This window comes from Mesocricetus auratus, unplaced genomic scaffold (genome assembly GCF_017639785.1).
Source record: "Mesocricetus auratus isolate SY011 unplaced genomic scaffold, BCM_Maur_2.0 Super-Scaffold_100676, whole genome shotgun sequence".
In the NCBI taxonomy this organism is placed as follows: Eukaryota; Metazoa; Chordata; class Mammalia; order Rodentia; family Cricetidae; genus Mesocricetus; species Mesocricetus auratus.
Genome location: NW_024429266.1, coordinates 122,052,292 through 122,065,011, shown reverse-complemented (window position 1 = coordinate 122,065,011; position 12,720 = coordinate 122,052,292). Strand labels below are relative to the sequence as shown.

General features: G+C 39.1%; 1 protein-coding gene across 1 annotated transcript in view; it reads left to right on the top strand.

Moving 5' to 3' along the window:
* The window catches only part of Fam13a (family with sequence similarity 13 member A), a 90,342-nt gene that overhangs the window by 18,627 nt on the left and 58,995 nt on the right, over positions 1–12,720 (top strand). Inside the window, 1 exon segment of the mRNA XM_005076051.3 lies at positions 1,373–1,414. Within this exon segment, the coding sequence (XP_005076108.2) occupies positions 1,373–1,414 (42 nt within the window).

Sequence of the window (12,720 nt, the reverse complement as noted above, 5' to 3'; positions counted from 1 at the left end):
ATATCGAGTCCTTGATTAGAGAACAAACCCATTTTGCCAAATGTTTTCTAGGAAGAATCTGAAGTCAAACATGTAAGTTTCTTGTGTGAGGTTAGCGCCTGGAAAACCACTGCTCCAGATGGTTTCATTGCAGCCAACCTGAATGTATCACAGATGTGGTTCCCTCTTACTCTTATGCATACTAGCTGAATGGTATCAGCATTACCCTTAGTCCTTCCACATCAATCTACAATGAAGTGATCCATCACCTCTCAAGTGGGAAGAAAGTTCTTAACTAATTGATGCCTGTGTGTGTATGTATATGCATGTGTGCATAAAACACTAAGATGCTATTAATGGTAATATTAACAACACTGGCAATAGACCAGCTGAACAAGATTAAAATGGCAGAGCAAAAATCATAGGAGATTGAAAAATAGTGTGTCAAATGGTACATGCCCTTTTCTAGCTAGATTGTAACTTTTTTTCAGTTCTTAGGACAAGTGTGTGTGTGTGTAAGAGAGAGAGAGAGAGAGAGACAGAGACACAGAGAGGGGGAGGAAGGGAGAGAAGGAGGGAAGCAGAGAGTGTAAGGGGAGGGAGACAGAGAGAGAGCGAGATCACATCATTGTAGTAAGATCTTGTTGACTTCCAGGTCAATATTGACACTTGAGTCAAAAAATTCCATTTTCATGAATGATGCTTAAGAAAACAAGTAGGCAGGAGAGACTCACTTCACGCTTTTAAAATTAAAAAAAAAGTTTATTTGAAGAAAAATCTGTTAAGGAAAATTCTAGTGTGTACTTCGCATTTAAAAAAATTAAATGCCTTTATATTAAACTTCCTGTTGTTTCCATTCTGTTTGAGGGACTTGAACTTTGTTGAGAATTTTCTTTGCATCCCCTCCTGTATCCACATCAGGTTATACTTAGTAGAACAACCCTAGTAAAACAAATATCATGAGATTTGCCTCATGGGTGTGCTTTCACTGCTAGGAAATCATTCTTGAAGTAGTCCACACTCAACAGACATAGTTCATCATTAATTTACTTTTGCAATTAACTGTAAAATAATTGTGTCTGCAATGATTTGTAGGGGTTTGTGTAATATATGAGTGTTTGAAAAACTTGTTGGACAATCTAGTAAAAAAGCTGCTTCTTGAAATGTGATATAAATTACTTTTGTTTTAGGCTTATCTGAGAGTACTCTGATAGACTTAGCTTCTTTGAAGAAGTAATGGATGTTGGCTAGGTCCCAGGGAGAGTGTTTTGTTAACTTGAATAAATTACAAGATCAACAGTCACAATTTGTGACTGGTAGAACAGAATTCTAGTAAAATTTACACGTTCTGTTAATAGAAATTATATTAATCTGCAATTTGTTTTTCTTTTAGCTCACAGGAAGATGAAAGACCTTTGTCACCTTTCTATCTGAGGTATTTCATTATTTATTTGTTTTGTCTTATTCTAGTCTACTATAGGACATAGACACGAGTTAAAGTTCCTTTGGGCTTTCTTTTCTATTCTTTGAGATAGTCTCTTATATCCTGGATTAGCCTGGAGCTTACTATGCAGCTGAAGATAACTTTGAACTTTTGATCCTCCTGCCTTTACCTCTGGTGTTCTAAGATTACAGGCCTGCACTACCACACTTGGTTTTGTGTGGTGTTTGTGATATTGTTTTTAATGTTTAATATAATTGAAAAGACTAGAATGAGACATTTTTATTTCAAATTCAGAATGTAATTCCCCAAACTGCCTGATACTAAGGCAGTAACCTAAGTAAAAAGCCTACCACATGTCATTAACATACACAAAGCCCTGGGCTTAGTCCTGGCACACAGAAATCTGTGTGTGTGTGTGTGTGTGTGTGTGTGTGTGTGTGTGTGTGTGTGTGTGTGTGTGTGTGTGTGTATACTGTCCCCAGGACCCTTAAGAAGCCTTGAAGCCTTGGATTCTACTAGCTCATTTTCTGTGTAGTAGTGAAACTATTAACTAAGTTCTCAGCAAGTTTATGGAGCTCAGGGTTGTCTCTGTCATTTACAAGCCCAGAAAACAACTATTAGTAACAGCAGGTCAAGCTAACAAACTTCAGGACAGAAGTTAGGTGAAATCACACCTGTAACTGAATACCTGCTCTGTCTTTGGGATGTCTTATGCTCTCTGTGTGAGCCACCTGATGAGATTGAGAACCAGGTCTTCCTTATTGCATTTCTTTCCTAGCTACCCTCCCACTTCAAAATGCTAGACTGGAGGTTCTCAACCTTCCTAATGCTGTGACCCTGTAATCATAAAATTATTCATTGCTACTTCATAACTGCAATTTTGCTACTATTATGAATCATAATGTAAATATGTGATATGCAGGATATCTCAAATTTGATGCCTGTGTAAGGGTTGTTTGACCCCTAAAGGGGTTGCGAACACAGATTGAGAACCACTGTTCTAGACTGTCATACACCCATATAAACTAAGAATGTTGAGCTCCATAAAGTCTTGTCTTAAAGTCTACTTTTTAAAGGAAATGCCAGGATATATAATATGTAACTTGTTTATTTACTTAGTATTTATTTACTTTTAATCTAATTTGTTGCAATCATCACAGAGTTAGATTTAGATTTTATTTCAATAATTTAGAAATGTGTCACAGAATGCTGGTCACAGCTGAGTAACTGTTTTCCCCAGTGCTTTTGGGTCTTCTGTTTAAATCCTGGTTTCATCCAAACTGAATCTGCACATTCTGATCATGGGCAATCTCAGTTGTACATTCACTGTGGATGCATGGAGGTGTTACCCTAGAGTCTAGTGACTCTGAGATCATATGTAAACATGGGTGGTGATGCAAACAAGTGATTGCTGGCTATTAATGGAAGTTAAGCTTCAAGAGCATAGGACTGGATCAGTGGATCATGCCACCTATTAGCAGCCTTTTTCTAACCATCTTAATTTTGTTACCCTGGTTGACAGCAATCTGCGTTTTAAGTAGTGTTGAATTTTATCTTAATGTTTACTATATTAAGGTAGATGGTGAAAATGGGTTTATGTCTTCCAAGATATATACTGGTGTTTTGCAGTATGAAACTAACTTTCCATACTGTCCGTCAAAAAAAAATCTAGATTGGTAGAATGAATGTAAAATAAAGGGGCTGGAAATATGGCCCAGTGGTTAAGAGCAATGGCTGCTCTTCCAGAGGACCTGAGTCCGAGTCCACAAACTATACGATAGTTTACAAGAGAATGTGGTCCAGCTTCAGGGGCTTGGATACCCACTTCTGACCTCCCAGGGCACCAGGCACTGGACACAAACATACATACGTGAAGGCAAAATACCCAACACAAAATAAAATAAAATAAATCCAAAGTAAAATTTTTAGAAAATAAATTAGGGTAAAAGAAGGTTCGTAGTTTATTTACTGGACTTTGAATGCAAGCAGCTACTTGCTCTATTCAATATTATGGTCATAAATACTAAAATGTGAGGACATTAGGAATAAAGAATGAATTTGCAGAAGGATACCTCAGCAGTTAAGAGCCCTTGCTGCCCTTTCTGAGTACCTGAGTTCAGTTCCCATGCCCCACATCAAGTGGCTCACAACCTCCTATAACTCCCTCATCGGGGGATCTGATGCCTTTTCTCTCTCTCTCTCTCTCTCTCTCTCTCTCTCTCTCTCTCTCTCTCTCTCTCTCTCTCTCTCTCTCTCTCTCTCTCTCTCTCTCTCTCTCTCTCTCTCTCTCTCTCTCTCTCTCTCTCACACACACACACACACACACGCGCACGCGCAAGATATTATACACCCATACACAGAAATAAACAAAAATAATAAAAATAAAATTTCAGAAATACATACTCCTACAATAGAAAAAAGAAAAGTTGGGAGCAGGCACTATTTCAAATAATGGAAGTTCAAAGTAAATAAAGCTGTTGTTTCACAGAAACACAAATAGTAATCAATTAACCTTAATTGGTAACCTGATTACCAAGAGTAGTTTTTTTTTTCTTTTCTGAATAACATTATATGATAGTCTCAAAAATAATATAAGAACTAGTTTGGCACAAGTTAACTTTTTTTAAATTCTCACTTGATATGAAATTACTGAGAAAACATGAAGCCATCGCCATAAACATTTGCCTGGCTAGTTTAAGGCAGACTTTCTTGCTATTCTGTCATAAAGTATTTAAGTAGGAGAAAGAAAGGTGATTGCTAATCATTGCTGGGTACTTTTACCTGGACATGTGCCATGTCTGCTGATGAACAATTTATAAATGAGTACACATTTTTGTGTTATGTCTAATAAAAGTAAATAATACTCAGCTCTTTTAATATATTTTCATGTTTCTACAACTTCCATTTTTATCATTTTATTATTTGAGTGCTTTGATTAATTGCCCAAAACAGTTATTATAACACTCACAAAGTCCTCCCTGATTTTTTAAGATGATAATATATATACATGTATATATATTCATCTCTTTACTTCAAAGTAATATTTTGTCTGTAGAAATTAAAAAATGGATTGGGAGCAACTCGCTACTTTCCCAAATAGTAATATTGAGTACTGCATGCTACAGATTATATTTTGATGGTGTCGATTTGCTAGATTTTTCTTAAGGGGAGGAAGAACCAACCACAGATGAGTCATATCCGCTGAGACAGATACTCAGCTGAAGCAGAACTATCAATAAGGTCAGTAGTAGGTTTAATTCTAGAAGATCAGCATAAAACGGAATAGACAACTCAGGAGGCTGCAGTCTGGGAGCGGGCAGCTTCACAGAGAATGAAATGGGTCAGCACAGAAGGAAGGTAGGGCAGAGCAGTCCTCAGGTTTCAAAGGAAGGGAGTAGGTGATCCCTCAAGGCAGATCACAAACCTACCTCTGGTGCTCAGCTGATGAGGCAAGAGCGTGGATGAAGGGCCTGGAAGCGGGCAGCCGCACACATGGAGGTCCCAGGGACTAGGTTTGCCTGGAGGAGAGGGTAGCGAACAGGACCAGGAAATTGAAAGGGGCCCACGTTCATCATCTTGCTTCACTGCAGTGGGGTGGAATTTCTCGCTCTGTGACTTGCAGTTCTCTTCATAGTCAGACTGTGCTCTGTATTTCTCTCCTGGGCATTTCAGTTACTTCAGACCGTTCTGCAGTAAAGCAAGACTGGTAGACACCAGTGCGCATACCCTGGGTCTAAGTAAATACCTTCTGCGGTAACAGTTCAGTGTCTACTGCAGTCCCCCTTTGGCCTGCCTAACCCTGCAGAGAGCCCGTGCCTTTCTTGGAAACGGAAGGAAATAATAATAACTGCAGAGCACCACCTGCTACCACCATGTGTCAAGTTTGTTGCAGTCACAGTAGCTCGGATAGTGGGTGCCATTGCCCCCCAGATTGCTCCCTTGGGGTTAACCAGCTCTGATGAAACAATTAGGGAAATGAAAGCGAAGCAGAACTTCGGTAAGCCCTCGACCAAACAAACTCATGCCCGTGCACATTACCCAGGGTACATTCTTGGCAAGCACACCCACACTCTGTTCTCCTTCCGATTCTAGCCTGGTATCCAAAAGCAGGAACCCCCAACTCAATTGATCAGATTAGCATCAAAGGCAACGTGCCCTTCCTTGATGTTCTTCCATGCCTGTTGCTGTCTGCATTCTTCCTCCTGGCATCTGGTCAGATCGGGCTGGGATCTGCCGGTTACGTCTCCATTTGTCTGGGTTCTCAGTGTCTACGAACTTGGCTTTGGGCGTCTAGAGCTGATTTCCACCAGAACCAGGGCTCTTCCCCTCCACTTTCTCATCTCCCCCTGCTCCCACCCCACCTACTTTCCAGCTCCTGGTGTCGGTCCAACCAGATTTTACGCTTGAGTCCCATACAAATTCCTGGACGGCAGGTGTGGCCTGGGCTTCACCTGAGTCTGAGCTGTGTGCTTCGAGGCCTGCCACATGGTTTCTTTCCGAGCTGTCGCCAGCCACATGGTTTCTCTGATATGCAAACTGAACCTACCTTCTGGCAAGGGCCCAGTTCTTGCTAGTTTCCTTTTTGATCTCCATTTGAGCTCTGGAGTTGACAGTTTTTAGATTTCAGCCCAGGTTTTAACATGGTACCATCCGAAGCTGCATTTCTATTGAGCGAGTGAGTTAGAGTTGCTTACGTCAGTCTCAGGGTTTCATCTGTCTTCTAATTGTCCTGAGAGAGCATCTGGTAGAGTCAGTTCACAGTTAGTTCTTTGGGATGCAAGATCATTCTTTAGGATTTTGTCCATTTTTAATTGCTGGAGCCTTAGATCTGGCATTTTAGGTAAAATTCTGAAGTGCTGAGTTAATATTGAAAACCTTTAGCATTGAATAAATTCAAGTTAAGAATTTACCCGAGACTGGATATGTTGTGCAGTGGGGGAAAGTACAAAGCTCTGGGTTTACCATAAACAGGAAGATGCATACAACTCCTGTCTTTATACATAGAAAACTTTAAAAACATCTCTAGACAGTTTTTTTTTTTTTTTGCAGAGGGGATACCATCTTAAATAAATTATGCTATGCTATAATTTCCATGTTTGTGATTTTTTTATTATATTTCTTTAATTTTAAATTTGGGTTTTTATTAGTTTGAATTTGCCTTTAAAAGATACTTTTTGCTAAAGTTCCTCTTTATCAGCCAGCTGTGGTGGTACATCTTTAATCCCAGGAGACAAAGGCAGTCAGATTAGAGCTTCAATTTTTCCATCCTTACCAATAATTGTTAATTTCTGTTTCTGATAATATCAACCCCTATAGATTTGAAGCATGGCTAACTCTTCAAATATTGGTTCCCTGGCTAAGAATCTAAATAATATGTAGAATTGGATGTCTATCTTTGAAACATGTCATAGGAAATTTTCGTGTGCAGACCTAGCTGTAGACCAACCTATCAGTATGACCAAAGTTGAGAAACTGTAATCCTGTTGGACAGTTTTGAGAAACTCGGTCTTGTGTTCTTGATATATGAGTATTGTTGCTCAAACTTTTTGCATAGTAAGAGATAAGTATAGGATCTAGACTCCATTTTCTCAATGTTAATGAAAACATTAGGTTTGTGTTTGGACTCTACTGAGAAAGATCAATCATATAAAATGTTAACACTTCTCTCCCTTGGCTTTCCCTTGGCATGATAAAGCAAAGGAAACTTTTCCTTATTAAAAATGACCCATCCTGCCTAAATCTCTTGTCATTTTGTTCTCCTTCTCTATGGCTTCATATTGACTTTTCTCTGCAGGAACTTCAGATTGGAATAAAATAGAAACTTGTAGCTACCCCCAGTTTCCTTCTTAAATTCCAAGAATGTTAGAAAAGCTATAAACCTAGAGCCAGTGCTTCAAGGAAAACTAGGGTGTCAAAGACTATCCATTAATGTGCACCTTCAAGTCTCCATGTTCCATCTTCTGGTCAAGACAGAAAAGTCAGAAAAAGGAAAAAAAAAAAGCATTTGGGAGAAGGCAGAATTGGAGTCCTTTTATTATCTGGTTCACTGACCAGAAAAACAAGCAGCATTCCCCAAATGGAGCAGAGACTTAAGTCATCAGAACAGAATTGTGCATTCCTTTTCACCTCTCTGTCACCACCAGTGTCTTAATTTCACTATCTATTCAAAGACCAGAGTACTTAGCACACAAAACAATGAGAAGGAGAGAGGATACCCCTGGGATGTTGGCTACTTAACCAAAGCATTTGGAAAAGTTCTCAAAGCATGGGGGATTATTGGATTTTGTGTGTGCTTCAAAGTATATACTGCACAAAAGCAAACTAATTTTGTGTGTGTGATTTTCCACACCGTGGAACAAACAAACAAGTCTGCCTGAGAAAGCTTAGCACATTGTCCTAGGGCAGACTGGTTCACTGGTTATAGTCATCAGAGACATTTGCCCACAACTTCTTGAACTATGTCATAAACTAAGGACTAACCAACACACCCAGGTTATTTGGAAATGACATCTTGATTCATTGCTGCTCCTTAAGAACTCTTTAACACAAGAAATGATTTGGAATTTACAAAACAAAATTACACATTAAAGGAAAGGATGATCTCCCCTGAAAATTTGATATGAAAACAAATTTTTTATTGAAAAGTAATATTTTTAAGCTTTTGAAAAGATTCTCAAGGATCTGACCAACCTCTGAAAGGTTAGTAAGAATCTGTTGGGAATACACGTTTCAGTCTGAAATGAAAGACAAAGAGGTCTAGAAACACCTTGACATAACTTTAGTTAGTTGAATTGCATTACAAGTGCACTAAAAAACTGTGAGAAGCACCCACAGACACTTTTTTATGGCTTTTTTATTGTTGTTGTTGGTTTTGTCAAATTTTTTATTTAAATTAAAAATGATCTTATTTTACATATCAATCCCAAGTCCCTCTCCCTCCCCTCTTCCCCTGCCCCCCACCGGCCCCTATCCCATTCCCTTTCTGCTCCCCAAGGGGGGAGAGGTTTTCCATGGGGGATCATCAAAGTCTGTCACATCATTTGGGATAGGATCTAGGTCCTCCCCCATGTGGCTAGGATGAGAGAGTAACCCTCTATGGGAAATGGGCTCCTAGAATCCATTCGTACACAAGGGATAAATAATGTTCCACTATCAGAGGCCCCATGGACTGCCCAGGCCTCCTAACGGACGTTCAGGGGGCCTGGTTCGGTCCTATGCTGGTTTCCAAGCTGTCAGTCTGGGGACCATGAACTCCCCTTGTTCAGGTCAGCTGTTTCTGTGGGTTTCTCCAACCTAGTCTTGACCCCTTTAGAGCAGATATTTTTTAAAAATCAAGTATAAGACACTATCTAGCAGATACCCTGGTTCTCTGTCTCTTACAGTCTTTCTAACCCTCTTCCATAATTTCTCTTGAGCCTTGGGTGTAGTGGCTTTATCATAGATATATCAACTGGAGCTGGGCATCCCATGGTCACTTCTTATAGCATGTGATCAGCGTGATACATAGATCTCTCTAATAGTCTCCATTCCTGCAAAAAAAAAAAAGGCTTTTTGAGGGGTGAAGGCTATACTTTCCTGTGGGTAAGATAAGTACTTATAATACAGTTTAGGAAATTGGTGGTATTACATTCTTCTCTAAGTCTAATACTTCCCAGCCCTGGGGAATTGACTAGGTTTACAGTACCAGGCATTAATTCTCTACTCTTAAGCAGGATCTTAAGACCTATGAGATAGCTGTTGGTTACCCTCACGATAAAAGTACTATCAGGGATATCTTGCCGGGCTGGCCAAGCTGTGCCTATGAAATCTCAACAGCATGATTGCCTAAACAAGACCTCAGTTGACATGCCAATGTGGACAGGGGAAATTTCACAAGATCTGGCCCCTCAATGAATAGCTACAGATAGTCAATGGCTGCTGAGAAAGGAAGAATTGGTTTTCTGTAGGATTGAGCTTCCTGATGAGCTATCCAATCCCAAGTGATCAGCCCTAAACAAGTGTAGGAGCACTAAATGGAGTCAGTAGGACTCCAGTTGTAGGATCCACTTCCTCTTCTGACATCTATGGGCACTAGGCACACATGTAGTATATAAACGTGCCTACAGGCAAAACCATCATACACATAAAATAAAAAAATAAATCTTTAAAATTTAAAAAGAAGAGGTCATGAACTTGAGAGGGGGTTGAGTCATGGAGGAGTTGGAAGGGAAGAGAGAGGGATGGGAAAGATGTAAATACAGTACTCATGTATGAAATTCTTAACAAAAAAAGGCAGAGAGATGGCTCAGTGGTTAAGAGTAGCTGCTGCTCTTGTAGAGTACTTGGGTTCAGTTCCCAGCACGCCACCTTACCTCTGTGGGCTCCTGCATTTATGTAATGCATGTGCATACTTTTGGGCACACACACACACACACACACACACACACACACGCACACACACACATAAAATAGATATTCTCTTTTATATTTTCAAAAACATAAACTAAAACTTAAAAGTCAAGTATATGATGAAGAGGACATTTGAGAAGTTCTTCCAGAATGAAAAAGAAAAGGATAAAAATTAAAACTACAAAAGAAGTAACATTAGAAGCGATGGTTATAGCTGAAAACTCAAGGATTCTAAGAAAGGAGCCATTATTATTATTGGAAACTGAAGAGAAATCTTATACTCAGCCTGCTCCTTGAGAGGCTCATCAAAGGACAAAGCAAACAGACCAGGTACTATGCAGATGTGAACAATACAAACTAGTATGTGTCAACAGCATGGCTTCAAAGCATGTAAACCTAAACTCTCATATTAACAAATATAAACTCTGCAGTACATGTGAACATAGAGGCTGTGCATACAAAAAAAATCAGTGACAAAATTTACGAAGAGACACAGCAAGAGAACAAAGACACAGATCCTAAACCTGCCCGTGCAAATGTCTCCAGTATCCACAGTATTCATGCTGTTGCTTGCTCTTTGTGAAAGATCTCACCCTTTGAAGCATTTTGGTAATATGTTCTAATGTAATAACCATTAATAAGTGCATTTCCAGAATTTTCTGGGTTTAGCAGATGATTTGAGAATAGTGCACGCTTTTAGTGGGGACACTAAGATGTCAGACTACAGAGAGTGAAGTCAACTTCAATGAACTTCAGTTTTCCATCCTTAAAATGGCCCCAGTATTTATATGACCTGTCTGCTACATTTAACACTTTTGCCTAATAATGGCCTAGTATAAAAACTAAAAAATTCTGAATTTCTTTTTAGGCACAAATACACTAAGTATCTAAAACTGAGAACTTAAAAAATCCCAAAAAGATCCAGGAATAGTGGCACACGCCTTTCATCCCAGCATTTGGGAGGCAGAGGTAGGCAGATCTCTATGAGTTCATGACCAGCCTGTACTTAGGACTGGGTATGCCACCTAAAAGGATAGGGAGGATGCTCAGCACACACCCTTTCAGAGTATCTTTATCTAGTTTCATAGATTTGAAGCTCTTGGGGTGTGGTGTGTGTGTGTGTGTGTGTGTGTGTGTGTGTGTGTGTGTGTGTGTGTTTTCTTTTTCCTCAAACCAAGAGATCTAAAAAATGACTCTCCTGTCAACAGACGTGCACACCTTAGCACATGAAAGTTCTAGAGACCAATGTTGCGAAGCATAATTGGCTTAAGAAAATGTAGTTTGGATTCTGCTAACAGAAAAACACTAAAGGAATGTAAGTGTGCTATAGAGCATCCATCAGCACAAGGCTTAGAGTCTAGGTTAATAAATGATTGAACCAACAGAACATGCAGCTACATCATCACTAACAGCAGCCATGGTAATGAAATTGACTATAGTGCTGGGGCTACACATGAGCTTACTTCTTTCAGCTTCCAGTATTTGCTCTATCAAAAGTCCAGAAGTGGACCTTTTCATATCCCATTTATAATGTATACGTAAGGAATTTTCTTAATGTTTTAGTTAAGGACTTTGAATAAATTTGTTAATTCCTGTTTTAATACAGAGAATTTAAAAGCTTCATGAAATAAGGAAAATATTTTGTTATACTTTAACTTTATTGCTCAAATGCATTTCAGTTTATATAAATGTCTTAAATGTCCTCCTTGAATGAACTATAGTTTTAAAGGCAGCCCTTGCTGCTGTCGTTAAACTTTCTCATAGATTTTGTATTGGTGACTGCTAAGCACATCCCATGGAATTGTAGAGGTGTCTGGATACTTGACCACAGCCACTTTGGTTTGTAATAAAACTACTTGGCTGTTAACTATGTCATAAAACTAACTAACCGTAGTTCTAATCTTTCATAATGACTTAAATTTGGGGGACAGGAAACTTGAATCTGAGACTGTTACTAAGTTTTAGAGCTAAACAGATCCTAGCCAAGCCTTTCATTGTCTGTGTGAAAACACCAGCCCAAAGCAGCCTAGCTAACCAGTGGCCTGCCTATGGCTTCATCCAGAGCCAAGACCAGAACCTCACCTTTTCTGATTCTCAATGGAAAATATGCCCTCCCTTAAGTTCCTTAAAATCATGCACAAGCTATATAAACTAGAAATTCTGTATTCCATTCAAAAAATAAAAGCATAAAATTAGCATAAATCTGACCTAAATTAAAAAGAACAAAAATGAAGATGATGTAACTATTTGGTTTTATACAATTTTTTGTGTCCTGAAGAGAAATCCCTATGACTGACTCGGATGGTGCAAGTCATTTTTCTTTTAAGTTACAAAGAAGATCTTAACTTATTTTCATTCACTAAGATTAGCATAAGCTAGGCTTGGTGACACATGACTTTGATCCCAGCACTCTGGAGGCAGAGGCTGGCAGACCTCTGTGTATTAGAAGTCAACCTGGTCTACAAAGCAAGTTCTAGGACAGTCAAGGCTACATAGAGAGAACTTGACTCAAAAACAAAAAAAAACAACAAAAAGGTTGCCATATTATGGCCTTACTAATTTGTTCACAATGATGGAAGTGGATATTACCTAAGTAATTGAAATTCTAAAGAATTTTAGTGCAAGGATTAAGAACCTTGCTACTCAGTGTATCATTTAGTGGCCAACAATAGCATGTGAGTGACTAGGAAGTTCATGAAATCTGTAGTCTGAGTAAAGCTGTAACTTGATGGTCAAGCTTTTGCCCAATTCTGTAATGCAGATCTTAATTCCTCCTTCCCTTAAACCCAATGTATCTCCTGTGCTAACAAGAGCATGGATCAGTCCTGTGTATGTTACGTCTCTAGTGCACCTATTTAGAGAGTTACAAATATCACAACCTGGTTTGGTGGCTTTTCCTTCCTCACAAT